The 19,657-nt window shown below is 38.1% G+C and overlaps 1 protein-coding gene across 2 annotated transcripts in view; it reads left to right on the top strand.

Moving 5' to 3' along the window:
* The window catches only part of ERCC6L2 (ERCC excision repair 6 like 2), a 134,059-nt gene that overhangs the window by 90,449 nt on the left and 23,953 nt on the right, over window positions 1-19,657 (top strand). For both annotated transcript variants that reach the window (XM_072150832.1, XM_072150833.1), the window contains 4 exons: window positions 2,256-2,408; window positions 7,079-7,159; window positions 13,420-14,314; window positions 15,345-15,499. In XM_072150832.1, the coding sequence (XP_072006933.1) occupies window positions 2,256-2,408; window positions 7,079-7,159; window positions 13,420-14,314; window positions 15,345-15,499 (1,284 nt within the window). The remainder of the gene's footprint in view (window positions 1-2,255; window positions 2,409-7,078; window positions 7,160-13,419; window positions 14,315-15,344; window positions 15,500-19,657) is intronic.

The following is a 19,657-nucleotide window of genomic DNA, read 5'->3' as shown; positions in this document are numbered from 1 at the left end:
ATTTTTAACCCATTACCTTACAATTTTAATCAGTTTTAGTGTTGTTTTAGCGGTTATCACTTAGTGGTGGTCAGTGTGGGCAGGCACCTCATGATTCCTCAAGTCCTGTGTTGTGACATTGTGGTTAGATTATCAGGGTACAGGTTTATACTAGAGTTGCACGATGCATCAAAATCTTCTACAATACTTTCAAAGTCAGAATGGTTCAGTACCAGGTTTCTGTTACTAACGGTACTGAAAGACATCCACAGACATCGGGCCGAGAATCCTTTTAAGCGATGTGTCGGATTATCGGCAGAGCAGGGACCGCATCATCAAGGAAACATCACCATCTGTCCATATATGGTGTCTCTACATCTCCCAGGACTTCCCCAGACACCAAGTCTCTATTTAATTAAATTAAATAATTTTAAGCTGTAAATTATTGCTCCTTGCTCTGTTACAGTTTTCAATCCTATCAGCATCCCAAGGACATGAATACAGTAGAAAGAAGGATTGTTACTGTATGGTCCATCCATGGTCTCCTGAACATGAAGAATAGTAGGGTCTGGAGCAGGATCTGTAATGATAATACAGCCCTTTCCACACACCCAATCCACACCTGTGGTCCAATGGTGCTAAAGATGTGTTGCTTTAAAATGGTGCAGCGTGTGGCATGTCCTGGGACTGCAGGAGGAGGTAGTGAATTCTGCCTGGTGAACTCCACCACTGCACTAGGCTGTCAATGTGCTTACTGGCTGTCAATGGGAAGAGTTTATGTAACTAAGAGCTTCACTGTTACACTATGACACAAGTTAATTATTGAGATTTGTTATTATTATGGAGATTATTATTATTATTATGTAGATTATCAATAATAATCATCATAGTAATAATAATCTTCTAATATTATTATTATCACGGAGATTATTATGATGATTATTATTATGGAGATGATTATTATTACTATATTGTAAGCAAATAATATGGTCAAAATAATAAAAATGTATAAGACAAAAAATAGGGGCTCATTCAGAGAGGCGTGCGCTGCTGCTCATCTGCATACAATGTGGACATGATGTCTGTGATCAGTCCATATTGGTTGCCCAGCAACATTTGAAGAAATAACACTCTGCATACGGATGTCATGCATGTGCCGTCAATTTTTTGGCAGATCCGTTGACTTCTATGGATGTACATGGTCCACATGCAAGACAAAATAATGCATGCTGCAAATTTTTCTCACTGTCTGCACATCTAGGAAAAAAATGGACATGTGAACAAACTCATAGGAAACAGTGGGTTCGCCATCCACAAAAAAAGGATAGCATGCAGACACCAAAAACATCCATCTACATGAGCCCTAAATGATATTATTTGGTATACTATTTTATATTAACCAGGATACATTTACTACACTGTCATAAAACACTAAAGCTTCTCCTGGCAACTCACTGGTTGACCGTTACTGATTGCATGGGGCACATTTACTAAGGGTCCGCACACTGCATTTCCGTCGGTTTTTCTGACTATTTCCTATTTCGACGCATTTAACAGGGGCACGACTTTCGTGCGACACAAATAGGGGGCTTGGCCGTCGGACAACTAACTAATTCGGACTAAGTGCAGGATTTAAAATTCAAATTGTGTCGCAAGACATGCACTCAAATACACCGGGAAGAAGAAGGTGAACTCCAGCGGACCTGCGACACATGCAGGATATCGGGCACACGATCTTAGTGAATTGCGCCGGACAACGCACGTCGGGGATCGCGACAGAACCGGTTAAGTAAATGTGCCCCCATGTGTTTCGATGAAAATGCAAATGCAATCAGTCTGAGCAATTTCACTTGTTCAATCAAAATTGCATGAAGGTGCCTATGTCTATAAAATTTTTACTGCAATTTTGAAAATGGGGCACACATCTGTTTTCAGAAAATAGTTTGGTTTGGGGTTTAGTATAATGTTTATGTTGTAATTTTTTTTTTATTTGTATTCATCAAAATTGTAAAAATTGCACTGGCCAGTAATGCGCCAAAAATGTCCAAAAACGCCTGGCAGGCAATGGGTAAGTATTTACAGTTATTTCCCATAGTCTAGAATAATTTCAGATGTTTTTGTTTGTCGGTTAATCCTTCCTGTGATAAGCACCTGGCAGATACACAGCACTGAATACTGGAAGACTAGTAGAAGACGGTTTGTTAGTTCCTATGTTTTGCAGCTGTGTGTTACAACATAAAATACATTGAAGTCACATAGAGTTTTGTGTTTCACAGCAACTTCACTGTGCTGCGATTGGAACTGAAAATGCTAAGCGCTATTTCAAAGCTGTGCAAGGATCAAAGGAGCATAAAGGAGAATTATTTGGTGTGCACAATCTGTTCAAACTAAGATTCCAAGGAACTTGCCTAACAAGAGAAATATTAGAGGTAATTTTAAGTTTGTTTCTTTTTGTAATATTTTAAGGTTAGGTCCAGGTAACTGCACAGGAGCTTCAGCAGCAGATTCTGTTTAAAATGCCAGACAAAAAAGTACTACTAGCCCTGTATAGTAACACACTTTTACTTAGGGATGGGGGTTATGTAATTGTGGGAGGCGTAACACCTGGCAATCCCGACAATTAGCTATTTACCACTGGGTACAGTGTGAACACTTTATTGGTGTAAGTCATTTACATTAATACTTATTGAGTGAAATGTATTTTATTATAAAATCATTTTGCAGACCTCACTGCTGCATTGTCTGTACATTTTGTTATCAGCTTAGAGGTACAGTTGAAACCAGAAGTTTGCACACACTATATAAAAAGACACATTTGCATATTTTTCTCACTATCTGACATGAAATCAGAATAAACCTTTCCAGTTTTAGGTCCGTTAGAATTACCAAAATTATTTATAATTACCAAATGCTACAAAAATCAGAGAGAGAATTTTAATGCATTTTTATGTCATAAAAGTCAAAAGATTATATACATTTCACTAGTATTTGGTACCATTCTATGTAAACTGTATTACTTGTGTCAAACAGTTTGGATATCCTTCCACAAGCTTCTGACAATAGTTGGTAGGAATTTGGGCCCATTCTTCCTGACAGAATTGGTATAACTAAGCCATGTTTGTAGGCCACCTTGCTCTCACCTGCCTTTTCTGCTTTGCCTATACATTTAAATAGGATTGAGCTCAGGCAACATTGACTTGACATTGACTACCACCAGTATAAAGGATTAATAAACCAAGCATACTGACACCCTGTTGTGTGCCACCTCTGGCAGGATCTGCTCTTCTTTTAGCTTCTTACTCCATGGATTTTACAAAAAAAAGGATTTTAGAATTATGCAAATGAGCCTGAGGGGCTCTGAGCTCCATAGGTTTTAATGGAGCCTGCAGTCCCTCAGGCTCATTTGCATTATTTGTATAGCCTTTTATTTTAAAAAACAAGGGCATGAGAAGCTTAAAGCAGAGTGAACCCGGCCAGAGGGCGAACATACCAGTATGTCAGTGTACTTGGTTTACAATCCTTCATCCTGGTGGTTAATGTCCTTTAAGCCATTTTGTAACTACTTGTAACTACCTCATTATTCCATCTATTTTGTGAAGTGCACCAGTCCGTCCTGCAGCAAAACAACCCCACAACTTGATGCTGCTTCCCCTTTTTCCTACAAAAGTTACTATTGGTTATTATGGTCAAACATTTAAATTTTCGTTTTGTCAGACCTCACATATTACCTCATATCACCCCACATATTACTACACATATAACTCCACATATAACCTCACATGTTATTTCAAACATTACCTCACATATTACCTTACCTCACATATTACTTGACATATAACCTCACATATGGCCTCACATACCTGACACATAAACTGTCTTATACTCATTGCATATAGAAACTATTCACAGAGCTGTGGTAAAATAAACTGAGCTGTAAATGGTTGCTAGAAAATTTCAACTCAAAACCTAGTCTATGACATTCCTTGAGTCACAAGGAGCAGCTGTACAAAATTTGGTGAGTGTAAAAGTGATAGTGCGACAGTGATACAGAAAGTATATTGTAAAACTGTATAATGAAAAGATATACAAAAAGTAGCCTTTATTTGCTAAAATGGAAAAAAACTTTCCTTGCCAAGGACTCATAGGTCCTCACAGGGTGGCATATGTATAGCCAAGTAAGTATCTGATACGTCCTCACTAAAGAGGGCTATAACATAGGTCCTTGGCAGGGAAAGGTGCCACAGAGCCAATCTCGTATGTCCTCAGGGTGGCATAAGTATAGCCAAGGAAGTATGTGATACGTCCTCACTTCAGAGGGCTATAATATTGGCTCTATGGTACCTAGTAACTCACTTTTTACCTATGAAAGACCTATTCACCTTTAAAGTGAGAATTTCGGGAGCGATTTTTATATGTGAATCCCTCCCAATGGCACTCTGACAGTTGGTATCCCCGGTTTGCTGAAACTTAGAAACACAACAATGATTCATATAAATGAGAATATTCTCATCTTTCTTAGGAAAAAAGAAGTGAGTTTCTAGGTGCCACAGAGCCAAAGATATAGCCCTCTGAAGTGTGACCCCCTTCCAGATTTTTAGTTATGGGAAAAGTAATTCACAAGTGCATTATGTGAAAAAGAAATAGTCACAGGAAACAGCCAAAGCCTAAATTGTCATTTAGGCCATTAGGTTTCAAACTCCCCATCCTGTAAATGCAATGACTCTCAGTTTTGGAGAAGTAAAGTGACCAAATCTCCACCTCCATCTAATCCCTAAGGTTATTTGGGTGATAGCCCATCCTTTGAGGCCTCTGGGGTTACAGTTGCGGAGTTTCTTAAAATGCTCCGTCAGTATGCTGCATTGTAAGCTCTTTTAATCAAGTGATCTGAATAATGTCTTTGACTGAGATGATCTTTCATGGCAATTGCCCCACCTTGAACTTTTCGAGAGTGGAGCATTTTCTATGTAACCTTAACCCCTTAAGGACACAGCCAATTTATAGCTTAAGGCTCAGCTCCATTTTTTGTATTCTGACTTGTGTCGCTTTATATGGTTATAACTTTTGAACACTGTTACTTGTCTAAAACGATTCCGAGATTGTTTTTTGCCCACATTGTACTTACTTTTTAGTGGTAAATTTTGGCTGATAAGGTTTGAGTTTTATTTACAAAAAAAAAGAAAAAATCATGAATTGTTTTGTAAAATTTGCCATTTTCGAAATTCAAAATCATTGCGTTTTCAGGCAGTTAAATTTACCACCTAAATAACTTGCTGAATAACATTTCCCATATCTCTACTTTACATTTTCATAATTTTTGAAATGTCTGGATAATTCTTTTGATGTCACGCAGCTTACAAATCGAATAGCGATTTTACGTATTTTCAGAATTCACTATTTGGGGAATAAATACGGTTTTGAATAAAATTTTACAAATTTAACTAAAAAAACCCCTATATAATCAACAAATTTTGTCGATTCATTCATTTAGCCCTAAAATTTACACATTTCCAAAATATTAAAAGAGAAAACCCTCCTTTTATATTTGTTATTCAATTTCTCCCCACATGTGGCCGTTAATTGTTTTATGGGTGCACAGCGTGGTTTAGAAGGGAAGAAGTGCCCTGCAGCTGCTAGGATGTTATTTTTCTCATTGGCGCATTTTTCAGGTTATAAAATTTTCTCTTTTTCGTTATTGTTTTCGTTATTTTTTTTGCGGGATGAGATGCTTTTTCTAGTGTTATCATTTTGGGGTTGGCATCCCCTATTGTTGAAAATTTAGGAACTTTTTTTTGAGGGAACGAATAGTCTGTACTGGTTTTTTTACTTTTTTTCGTGTTCACTGTATAGCCTAATAATCATGATATCTTTATACCGTACTTGAATATTCTTACGTTTTACTAAATTTGACAAATAAAACCCTAATGTAGGGAAAAATCTATAATTTTTGCATTGCCATCTTCCAAGTGGCAAAACATTTTTACTTTTTTTTTTTTATCTCAGAGGTGGTTGATGGCTTGTTTTTGCGGGACATGTTGTACTTTGCAACGGTATCAGTCTGGAGTACATATGTTTTTTTTAATCACTTTTTATTGCATTTTTTGTGGGATTCAACAGGTAAAAATCTAAATTTTCAGTTTTTTTACAGTTTATTTTACGGCGTTCATCGTGCAGGTTCAAAAATGATTTACTTTTATTCTACATGTTGTTACGGACACGTTAATACTATACACGTGGGGTTTGTGTTACGATTTAGACTTTTTTTTGTTTTATATGTCTCTTTACATGTTATGGGGCTTATGGGCATTTTTATTGATTTATTGCTTTATCTTTTATTGAATAAGATACTTTTTCACAGTTTCCACCATGGGACATGAACAAGCAATCATCTGATGTACTGATGTATTTCAGGGTATTAGCAGTGTCAGCCTATACACATGTATATGTGGGAAATACTGTTTTCTCCAATGGCCTGCTGCCCTTCTAATGGTCTGTTATTGGAGGGAATAGTGCCATACAGCCTGTCTCCTCATTGCCCCAAATTATTCACATTCAGGGGGACTTTATATTGTAATAGGAAGGTTAAACAACTAATAAGGGGACTCTTTCCTGCAGAGGTATCACAGGTTGTGACTATAATAAAGTATGGCAATACTAATAATGCCATACTAGTTTTTCACAGATTAGTGTGAGATTTTCTTATAATTTTACATGATTTAATAAAGGTTATATTTTAATTACATACACTCGCAACTTTCCCTTTCCATTAATCTCTTTCTTAATCCTATAATAAGTCTTTTCAGGTGGTGTACATCATGAGTGTTCTCCCCCCCGATTTTGAACACCTTTTCTTTAGTATATATGGTTTGTTGGGGTTTGGTGTAATTCTTTTTGCTGTAACTTTGCTTTTATTTGTAAACATTAAAATTGTAAAAATTGCTCTGACCAAAGTTGGCCTAAATGCCTGGAAGTAAAAGGGTTAACTGTACACGGTCCAAAGTATAGAAGTTATTTGGATGCTGAAAAGACATTGTAAGAAACTAATTTATACTTTGAAACCTTTCCTTTTTTCTTTTTAAATAAAAAAAACATGCTGACCCAGCGTGAAGGTCAAGTAGAAGCTGGAATTAGAAGTACCACTATGCATCTAAGTCAGCAGTCAAGTTCAGGTGACACCAACACGGTAAGCTGTAAAAGAAAAAAAGGAAATAAATGTATTGTGTGTGTGTATATAAATATATATCACTTGTAGAAGCCTATTAATGCTCCCGCACTGCAGTGCAGTACGTTATGCTTAATAAGCTCTGAGGTGTATACATGCTGTCATGCAGTTGATGAGTAATCCAATGTATTTGCAAAGTTCAAAGGTATTATCACCTAACACATTCATGAAACATTCTGTACCCTTCTTTCCATATATGCTTCGGTGGATGGTATTATTGGTTTTTAATATGGTTTTTTTAACTTTGTATTTATGGTTTTTCTCATCTCCTTTTCACAGCATGTCTCCCATTTAACCACCTGCTGGTCATTACGATGTGTCTGTGCCACAAGCTAAATACACACATTTATATAGCACACTAGACATATAAATAGATGACAGTATTGCCTTCTAAAAATGTACTTTCTGCCAGATTTGCAGATGTGTAACGATATTCTGTCTAGCTTTGATATATGGACATACCAAGTTTTAACACCTCACCCTAGTGAGTCACTGGTATAGAATAAATACTGTAAGCCACGAGCAATCATCATGTAGCTGTAGTAAAGGACAAATTGAAATGAAACTACAAGTTTGTCATCTTCCATATATATATAATGGCTATATATATATATATATCTGTAGCTCCCGGTGTTGCCCGGGATAATAAATAACTGCTCTTAGCTATTACAAAATAGAATTTAGCAAAGAATATTTTATATCTATCTATATCCTTCTATCTCTATATAGGAGCGATGGTCGAGACAGGGATCAGGTGAACCCTGTCCTTGAGATAGGAATACACTTTGAAAGGAGATTCCAATCTGAAGCCCTTTGAGTAACTTATCAATAACCAAAGCTTTATTTAACCACTTAACGCTCTGCGCCGTAGCACTACGGCGCAGAGGTACAGGGAATGTATGAAGAGGGCTCACGGGCTGAATCCTCTTCATACAAGGGTGGGAGTTGTTGCATATTGCAGCAAATCCCCACCGCTAATAACCGCGGTCGGTGCTTGCACCGATCGCGGCTATTAACCCTTTCATTGCTGCTGGCAAAGTCGCCGGCGGCATTTAAAAGATGGCGGCGCCCGCCCGCCGCCGTCTTTAAATGCCGCCGGCGACTTTGCCAGCGGCAATGAAAGGGTTAATAGCCGCGATCGGTGATCGCCGTTATTCTGATCGCCGCGCCCCCGAAAGTCATCAGGGGGGGAGGGGGGAATCGGTTGCCATGGTAGCCTCGGGTCTTCGTTTGACCCGAGGCTATCTGGCTTCTGCAGATTCGTTACAATGAGCCAGTGGCTCATTGTAATGAATGAGCTGCAATAATGCCATATATTGCAATTCAAAAGTATTGCAGTATATGGTAGGAGCGATCTGACCATCTAGGGTTAATGTACCCTAGATGGTCTAAGAAATAGTGAAAAAATAAATAAATAAATAAAATAAACAAAATGAATAAAATATTAAAAATTCAAATTACCCCCCTTTCGCTAGAACTGATATAAAACTTAATAAACAGTAAAAATCACAGACACATTAGGTATCACCGCGGCCGAAAATGCCCGATCTATCAAAATATAAACCCGGTTACGGCCAGCGGTGACCTCCGAGACGGGAAATGGCGCCCAAATGTCCGAAATGCGACTTTTACACCTTTTTACATCACGTAAAAAATGGAATAAAAAATTATCAAAATGTCGCACAGACCTCAAAATGGTAGCAATGCAAACGTCGGCGCATTTTGCCAAAAAATTACACCTCATACAGCTCCGTGCGCCAAAGTATGAAAAAGTTATTAGCTTCAGAAGATGGCAAAAAATTTTTTTTCTCTTTTGTACACATTCGTCTAATTTTTGAAAATGTATTAAAACACAATAAACCTATATAAATTTGGTATCACCGCGATCGCACCGAACCAAAGAATAAAGTAGAGGTGTTTTTTTGAGTGCACAGTCAAAGTCGTAAAAACTGAGCCCACAAGAACGTGACGTTTTTAAAAAAAATGTTTTCCACATTTGGAATTTTTTTTCAGCTTCGCAGTACATGGCATGTTAAAATAAATAACATTACGGGAAAGTAACATTTGTTACGCACAAAATAAGCCCTCATACAGGTCTGTACACGTGAAAATGAAAAAGTTATGGATTTTTGAAGGTGGAGAGCGAGAAATGAGTGATAAAACCCTGCGTCCTTAAGGGGTTAAAGAGAACCCGTCATGCAAAATAACCCCCCTAAACTAAATATATTTTCATAAACTGCCATTAGAGAGCATTGCCTCTATCCCTTCATTGTCCCTCTACATGCCTGTAAACCTAAGCAATGAGGTCCTAAAGCTGTATGCAAATGACCTGTGAAATGTCCACTGAAGCATTAGCATATTCAAGCTGTCCACCTTATTCATGAGTGGGAGGTACAGCCACACCCCCAGTGCATGACTGACAGCCTGTATAATGATGTGAGGCTGTATAATGATGTGCTTCCTGGTGCTGGAGGCCACGCCCCCTGCAGCCTGTGTGTGAATGTGTGTGTATAAGAGAGATACAACTGCTCCAGGATGCAGCCATGTTACAGCAGAACATGTCAGATTAATGTGTAGCTGATGTCTGTGTCTCTCACCTGTATATTGGATGCAGCATGTCAGCAGATGCAGCACACACACTAGCCATGCTTTACTATACATTACACACAGACATGAGCAGGGGGAGGAGAGGGGAGGGGGAACAGGGGTGACATCACTCCCTCTGATCATGTGACCAGGCTCATTTACATGATAAAAAATAGATGATTTTACAATGAATAATGTATGAAATAACTAGATAATGGCTGGGATGGGATCCTTGTTAGCTGCTCCAACAGGTAGTAGTGACAGGACAAGTGACAGAGACCTGGTGACAGGTGTCCTTTAAAATACAAGTAATAAGTAAAAGTTAGCATGTGCCATTAGATTATAATAATATTTAGTGTTAGTGAACATAACATAGTGCATTACTTGCCATTATAATAGGATTGGGAATAAGCGTCTGATTGTGGTGTCCGACTGCTGGGACCTTAGTGATGAACAAAGGGGCAAGGTCCCGTAAAGTGTGACATGTGAAAGGGAAGTTGATCAGGTGTCCCTGCTCTCCATTGACATGAAACACTTTTGGGGACTTTCAGACCCTCCATTCTTGTCACCCCAGTTTTCTAACCCCTAGTAATCATATAATTACTCCATATCATGTATCGCAATTCTTTAATATAATGCAAAAAATAAATTGGATACTCTAGTGCAAAATAACCCATAATGGTAATTGAAGTTTGTAGTTAGATCAACATTTTACATGTATAAAGCAAAGCTGTATCAGGAAAACTCATTTTACAGAAAGAGTGGTAGATCCAGTAGAGGCTTGAAAATCAACACTATGTCCTTTTTGCAATTTACAGTTGCCCAAACATGTTCATATATTTTAAGTGACACCAGGCAAAGGGCAAACAATTGTGAAGGGAACATTCTTTCAAAGTAACATTAATTGTGGATAATCTCAGAAAATCTCTCATTTTATTTTTTTTATTTGTCTAAAAGGGTTTGTCCCAAGTTTATAAGTCATAAACAATATCCACATAGCTCAGCTATCTCGGACACACCAATAGAATAGAATAGAGTGGCAGGGAACAGGCTTGGCCTTCCCTCCGGTCCCATTTTGCATCATGAGGGTCTTGTTTTCTTGATCGGTTGGAGCATTGCAGTCAGAGCCACTCTGACACCTTGTAATCCCTATCTTGTGGATAAGGGATAGCTTCAAACTTAAAGTGGAGGCAGATAACTGGATCTGACCAAAGACTCAATTGGGGCATGTAACAATTGTTGATATTATACAACTTCATAGGTCCTGACTAGAGACATATTGCTGAATTGATGGTCGAACAGCCAATCTGGCAAATTGACGCCTCTAGCCATGGCTAGTTGTCCCCAGGCCAATCATAGCCTTTGCAATCTGGCGTCAATTTGACGGATTGGGTCAGATGGCCAAAGCCAACAGTTAGGTTCGCTCATCTCTAGTCCTCACTGTGATACCGGATTCTTGTGCTTGAGTTAAAATTTACTTTTTTTTTAGGAAAAGAGAATTGATACATTTGTTTTAGGTAAAATTATTATCTTTAGGTGTGTGTATTATGTTTTAAGCACAAAGACCTACTAACAGAAAAATTGGAGCTTAACATACAAGACCCTTTTAACAAACCATTGTTTTTATATTGTGAAGTATAAAATAGTTTAAGTGATGTAATGCCTCAAAGGACATTACACACTGTGTTAAAATCCTATTAACTCAGGTTGTTACATTATTGTTTGGGGAATATATTTCATATATCTGTCTGGCATTTTATAATACTTCAATAACCAAGTAACCTGCAATATGTTGGTGAAATGTTCTGCCCTTTGCCACAATTGTTTTACTTATATGTGGTTGTTTTCACTGTTTAAAGCACGTTATGTTTAGCTTCTACTTTGCTGTCGCTCTGGCCCACCCCTGCTGTATGTTTTTCTTGCAAATGACTTGATTATGTAGTGTTTTGGCTTTGAAACATTATTTAGTTGTATAACCTAAAATGTTGTAACAGTGCATTTAAAATGAATGATTCTATTCTTTAAATCATCTTATTAGCCAGAGATCATGACGGGGTGAAAAGAACTTCGTTCTCAGATGTTTGAGCTTTCTGAAACTCGGTGTTGACACTGCTTCAGTATTGGTCTAAGTTTAGGTGTTTTAAAAATTATTCTTCTTGTTCACTGTGTTGAACAGTATATATATATATATATATATATATATATATATATATATATCAAATTAAAAACAAGCAATTTGAATGCAACATTTTTTTTCTTATTTAGTATAGTGAAGCTTCTTTAAGCAGACTTCCCAATTTTACATAGAAAATTGGTATTTTAATCCCTTCACGACTGCTATGCGGCTATATACGTCCTATTAGCACATTCCCCGTGCAGAAAGGACATTTAAAACCCCGACACCTAGAAACACAACTTTGGTGTCATATTAAATAGGAGAATCCCCCCCTTTAATATGATATCAGAATTGTGTATGAATGCTTCACAGAACCAGAGATATTGGAACACTCGGAAATAGAAAGCTGTATATAAAATCAAAAAATTTTACTACAACTTTAAGAGTGTATATTTCTGTTTGAATGAAGCAGTATCATATTAAAGGGGAGATTCTCCTGTTAAATATGACACCCAAATTGTGGTTCAGAGTTCAGAAGATATTAAATTGTTACCCCCTCCAGCTTGTTAGGCGAAGGCAGAATTTAGAAGGAACTTGAAGGGATATTAAAATATAACTTTTATTTACAATTAAAAAAATGTATAGGGCACCTGTACACATAGCAGCATGTTAGGTGTAGATAAGCAGTTAGCTTGCTATATGTTTAAATACACAAATAAATGAGGGGTGAAATGGCCGATAATCTCACTGAGGTATGCTTGAGCCTACTAGGTGAATCCCACAATCAATAGTGGGGGTACAATGGTATTGCGTGCCACAGCAATCAAACTCGGTTACTTAGTGTATTGCTCTTCTGGGACGTCTAGTTTACACCCCTACATTTGTTGGTAGAGGAGCCACTCTTCGCTTAGACACATGACGCGTTTCTCCTGGTCCGAGAGTATTTAATGACAGACCAGTGTCACCAGAAGTGGGACCATCAGACCTAGTCACTCCTAACTCGCATTTCCCCTGTAGACTGTCAACATACAGCTAACTAGGTCTGTGTTTAAAGGCCTGAGCTAACTAAGTCTTGAGTCTATAGTATATATAGTATATATGTTAGGGATATATACTAGATACATCCACAGTGGTTCTCACATGCACAAAATGTAGAAGGAGCTGCAGGAAAGAATTGGCTTAATGTTTGCAGAATTACAGAAATGCACCCTCTGCATATATAGCTGAACTTGGAGAAAGGTTGATGGAATTATGGCGAAACAAAGATCTGGGGAGGTGGTCTTTTTGAAGAGGTTTCACAGTATTTTAAAAATCTGGTTTTCATTGCAATTTTTTTACTGTTGATGAAAAGTTTTTTTGCAGCTAACAAAATCTTTTACTACTATATTTCCCTACATCTAAAGTTGCTTGTTAATTGGAAATAATTAAGTTGTGATTGTGATGAAAATATATTTTATTTCCATACATTTTGCCATTTGTGATGACTTAGATTGCTTACACATTATGATTTATTTTACAGGAAGCAAATAGTGATGAAAGAGAGAAAAGCATGAACATGAAATTAAATTTACCTTTTCAGAAAGAGGCTTTTGATTTTAGTAGTGACAGTGATGATCCTAGGGAAACAAAGAACAAAAATAACAGAATCTCTGTAAATGCTGAACATGGTAAACAACTTACGCTACAGCAATGTGGACTTTCAGTATTTCTACAGAAAGCCCCCAAGATTCCACATGAAAATTCTGAAACCTCCACCAGTAAACTGAGTGATAGTAGAAGGACAAAGACTTTGACTATTCAGAGCTGTGTAAAGAGCCCTGAGCAAGACCTTGGAGTCAACATGTTTGGCTGGAACATTTCATCTGACTCGGGTGAAGAATCAGACTCAATTAAGAGTGAGGGAAAGTTTCCTAGAGTTAAGCACATAGTAAGGGAAACTGGGTGTACCTCAGATGAAAGTGATGACATTGTCTTTCCTACGCAAGACCTTAAAAGCAGAAGAATAACGCTTCCAAAGCCTGAAAAATCGAAATCTCCATTTTTAAAGAAAAATATTGAAGTAGAAACAGACTCTAGTAATGCCTGGATTAGTGACGAGTCTGATGACTTTCCAATACCAAGTAAATCTTCTACAGATAAAGCAAAATTTACAAACCCTAGTCGTAAACATGGTCATGGCCATATAGATAAAGACAAAAATTCTCAAACAATAGAAGCATTTTCCTCCTCTGATGATAATGATCTGCTTGAGAGAAAGAAGATGCGTTTTGATAATGACAAACAGACACTAAAAACCAGAAAGAGTAGAGAAAAGAATAAGGTTTTGAAATTGAAATCATTTAGGAAAAAACATGAACATTATGTTAGCGAAGATAAAGTTCAAAGGAATTTGGGGACTTTGGACCAAATTTTAGGTAAATATTAAAAAATATTAATAAAGTTGTGTGCCATGTTTGCTTTAGTGTTGTGCTATTTCTTTGTTATTCCTCCTACATATTGACAATCAGGCAACTTTATCAGGACACATGCCTATAGATTGAGAACCAATAGTGGCCAAATTTATTTAGGAGAAATTATAGGAATAACAACACAGCCTTCTTAAAAAAAGATCAGATCAGTCGCTATGGGTTAGAACCATCTACAAATAATCCACAAATCTTGAAAGAATTTACATTTCCTACAGTTTTTACAGTTGTCCCTTTAGAATGTATATGGAAGGGATGCTGCCATTTTGAATAATGTAAGACAAATAGCACTTCTCCCACTCCTCTGTTATGCATTCAGTCAGCACACACAGGAATTGTATAAGCAAGCGGAAATCGCTGTAGCTTTGTCAATATTTTTTGTTTCTCAAGGTTCAATGTTAAGTACAAACACATTGGTGGGAATTCATTAATGTGTCTCAGGTTCCGGCAATACAGAGCTGGTCACCACTTGTGTTGTGCTGCACCAACTTAATCATTGTGATAACGAATCTGTTCTACTTGTTTTGGCACACTCTCCTTCATTTTTTAGCATACAGACTAATTTCAATATGACCACACCCACTTTCACAAGGCCATGCTCCCTTTGTCGGACAAATCGTAAAACTGGCAAAAAAATGGTCTACTAACCTTTAGAAATGGCATTTTAGACTATTTTTTGGGCACAAAATCTGTCATTTTCACACACGGAGCAATTATGAATTTCCACCAAAAAAGTAATTTGCCTTGTGGCATGTTGCAATGTAGTGATGACCTTAATACATGAAGGTTGAAAAGATCTGAAGATTTTCTAGTTAGAAAACAAAGGAACATGACACATGACACAGAAGGGGAACATCAAACATGTAATAAGATGATTTACTATAAGATGAACTTCCCTTAAATTTAAGAGCATTTTCCTCATTGCATTGAAAACGTTTTTTCTAAAACTTTTTTATTATTCTTTCATTTTATTATTTAGATGGGGTTGCTGAAGTTGCCTTTATTCACTCAAATCAAAATGTGGTTGGATCAAGCAAAGCAGAGAATCACATGAGCCATCGGGCAGTGCAGGATGTTTTTGAATTAAATCAGTTTTCCCAGCTACCTGCAAATATAACAGCACAAAAGGTTGAGGTGAGTGAATCGTATATATAAAATTTTTTCATTTTGCATAATTATATTATTAAAGCTTGGCAATTAAACAGTTATACTGCGTGCCTATTCTACACCTGCGGCTACAGTTTTTGTAGCATATTCCAAAAGGCTTCTTCACATAACGGGATTCCAAGTTTATTTCACAGACGGAAAGCTGCCCCAGGGGCTCCTGCATAGATATCTATCCATGCTTCCCTGTGGGACTTTAGTATTATATCATTGCTGTAGTACATCTGCTTGCAGGAACTCATAGCCTCATAGATAAATATGTGGGCATTAAGTGACATCATTGCCATTAAGTGACATCATTGCCAAGAAGTGACAATGCACAGGAAGTGACATCATTATGTTAATCATGTGATCAAAGTAAACATTCATGTTACAAAATATATAAGAGCTTAGTTGCATCGTTGGATCAAAGCTATAAAGTGCATAAGTGCTTATAGATTAATAACGATCTCTCGCTTACCTAAGGATCAGTTCTGACCGGAGCGAGTGCCATCAGCATCCTGCCTTGGTCACTGTATCCCGGTCATGTGACTAACTAACAAGAAAAAGGACGATCACGACGATCACGCGCTCGTGCCCGTTAGGGTGCTGAAGCTCGCGTCGCCATATTGTAGATGGGAAGACTGCAATGTGTCAGGTAAGTGTAAAAAATCCACTTCCGACCAAAATTAATGAATGAATAAGGTGCTGAGTCTCGAGGGACCAGGGAGTAAGTGCTGTAACACCAGCAGCTCTGTTACGGCTGGGTTTTCTTTGTCTCAGCCCTAAAAGAGTTGCTAAGGATTGGGTTTGAGCCAAAAAAACCCAGCCGTAACAGAGTTGCCTCGAGACTCAGACAATATGGCGACGCGAGCTTCAGCACCCTAACGGGCACGAGCGCGTGATCGTCGTGATCGTCCTTTCTCTTGTTAGTTAGTCACATGACCGGGATACAGTGACCAAGGCAGGATGCTGATGGCACTCGCTTACCTGACACATTGCAGTCTTCCCATCTACAATATGGCGATGCGAGCTTCAGCACCCTAACGCGTGCGTGCTGTAGTGATCACGTGATCGTCCTTTTTCTTGTTAGTTAGTCACATGACCGGGATACATGCGCAGTGACCAAGGCAGGATGCCGATGGCACTCTCTCCGGTCAGAACTGATCCTTAGGTAAGCGAGAGATCGTTTTAATCTATAAGCACTTTATAGCTTTGATCCAACGATGTAACTAAGCTCTTGTATATTTTGTAACATGAATGTTTACTTTGATCACATTATTAACATAATGATGTCACTTCCTGTGCATTGTCACTTTCTGGCAATGATGTCACTTCCTGTGCATTGTCACTTTCTGGCAATGATGTCACTTCCTGTGCATTGTCACTTTCTGGCAATGATGTCACTTCCTGTGCATTGACACTTTCTGGCAATGATGTCACTTCCTGTGCATTGACACTTCCTGGCAATGATGTCACTTCCTGTGCATTGACACTTCCTGGCAATGATGTCACTTCCTGTGTATTGTATTTAAATTGCCACATTGTTGTATGCACCTTTGCTTGAGAAAGGCTCCAGGTGTAAGGAGGTCCCCTACTTAAGAACACCTGACTTACATGCGACAAACGGACCTCTGGATGTTGGCAATTTACTGTACTTTAGCCTTAGACTACAATAAACAGCTATAACAGTTATCACTGGTGTCTACAATGAAGCTCTATTGTTAATCCTGGTTCTAATGACAATCCAACATTTTTAAAATCCAATTGTCACAGAGACCAAAACAAATTTGGCTGGGGGTTACAATGATAAAGTATACAGTTCCGACTCACATACAAATTCAACTTAAGAACAAACCTACAAACCGTATCTTGTCTATAACCCAGGGACTGCCTATAAAAAAAAATCTACAATCTACATTTTCACTTTTGTTTTTACAACACAGAAAAGATCAGACTATCTTTGGAATGTCTTGCAAAGTTCTTCTATAATAATCAGTTATAAGCCACGGGCGCATTATGGAAAAAGAGTTTATCCTGAGTTAGCATCACATTACTACTTAAATATACAAAGTCTATTGGTCACAACCTCACAACTGTACCCGACTGTTAAATACAAGCTTTTTCAATCAGTTGCATGATTTTCGTTTAAGTTTACATAAAGTTTTGCTGAAAAAAATGTACAAAGACAACCATTCAATTTTGGATTAATCACTATAGCAACTGAAGTGTGGTGAGTGAAATGGGGGAAGGTTGCAGTCCTCTCTGTTTCCTACCAGCTGTCACATGTGACCTCTGTGGTAAGCGCTTCAGCCAAAGTACAGAGGGAACAGAGGACTAAGAAACCATATCTATATATTTTTATAAATTGCTACAAGTATCACTATAAAAAAAGACCTAATCCTTCATACTGGACGACAGACACTTGGCTCACTTTCTGTGTATGACAAACGTATAGCAGGATACTTTGTAGTAAAAGCTGGATTATTAGTAAACCTCTCTTTATGTTACTGCAGTGTGGTGTAATGAAAGCTCTAAGCCTGCTGTCATCAATTTATATACGGACCACTGCAGATAACTGTATATACAGAGTTTATGTGTTTGCCTATAAGTAATTGTTTTAATCTCTCCAGTGGAATATTCCTAAATGTATCCAGTCTAAACATGAATGAAAGAGTTTGAAAGACTGAAACTATTATGTATAATGCTACTTATAAGGATGTGCTGTTTTAGGATAAAGGAAATAAACATATGCTTATTACTCCCTGGACACCAAAAATATATTCTCTGAGTGATCCCAAGATTATACCCTTTTTCTTGATATGAGCTTTTAAGGGCCTCACTTCTGTAGAGTTACATGGTGCATTTACTATAGCCCAGAGCTTAATTCAGAATTCTGCTGTTGCTGGTTTGTATGTTTTAAAACCCTTGTGAGAATGCTGCTTTAGGAATCTTAGCTGAGCTTTGCATTTTGTGAATCTACATAGAGTTACTGTGTAGTGCATACGTGTACAGTCATGGCCAAAAGTTTTGAGAATGATACAAATGTTAATTTTTACAATGTGTACTGCATCAGGTTTTATAATGGCAATTTGCATATATTCCAGAATGTTATAAACAGTGATCAGCTTAACAGCAATTAATTGCAAAGTCAATATTTGCCTAGAAAATTAACTTTTTCCCCGAAAACACATTTCAACTTCAATGCAGGCCTGCCTTAAAAGGAGCCGCTAACATAGTTTCAGTTAGCGCTCCATTAACACAGGTGTGGGTGTTGATGAGGACAGGGCTGGAGATCAATCTGTCATGATTAAGTAAGAATCGCACAAATGGACACTTTAAAAGGAGGCTGTTGCTTGGCATCATTGTTTCTCTTCTGTTAACCATGGTTATCTCTAAAGAAGCAAGTACAGTCATCATTGCACTGCACAAAACTGGCCTAACAGGGAAGAGTTTTGCAGCTACAAAGATTGCACCACAGTCAACAATCTATCGCATCATCATGGAATTCAAGGAGAGAGGTTCCATTGTTGCAAAAAAGGCTCCAAGGCACCCAAGATGGACCAGCAAGTGCGAGGACCGTCTCTTAAAAGTGTTTCAGCTTTGGGATCGGGCTACCAGCAGTGTAGAGTTTGCTCAGGAATGGCAGCAGGCAGGTGTGAGTGCATCTGCATGCACTGTGAGGCGGAGACTCTGGGAGCAAGGCCTGGTGTCAAGGAGGGCAGCAAAGAAGCCACTTCTCTCCAGAAAAAACATCAGGGACAGACTAATATTCTGCAAAAGGTACAGGGAGAGGACTGGGGTAAAGTCATTTTCTCTGATGAATCCCCTTTCCGATTGTTTGGAACATCTGGAAAACAGCTTGTTCGGAGAAGACAAGGTGAGCGATACCACCAGTATTGTCTCATGCCAACTGCATAGCATCCTGCAACCATCCATGTGAGGGGTTGCTTCTCAGCCAAGGGAATCGGCTCTCTCACAGTCTTTCCTAAAAACACATACATGAATAAAGAAAGGTACCAGAATGTCCTCCAAGAGCAACTTCTCCCAACCGTCCAAGAGCGGTTTGGTGTTCAACAATGCCTTTTCGTGCATGATGGAGCACCTTGCCATAAAGCAAAGGTGATAACTAAATGGCTCAGGGAACAA

This window comes from Engystomops pustulosus, chromosome 1 (assembly GCF_040894005.1).
Source record: "Engystomops pustulosus chromosome 1, aEngPut4.maternal, whole genome shotgun sequence".
NCBI classification, from domain to species: Eukaryota; Metazoa; Chordata; class Amphibia; order Anura; family Leptodactylidae; genus Engystomops; species Engystomops pustulosus.
This window is presented reverse-complemented; position numbering and strand designations above follow the sequence as displayed.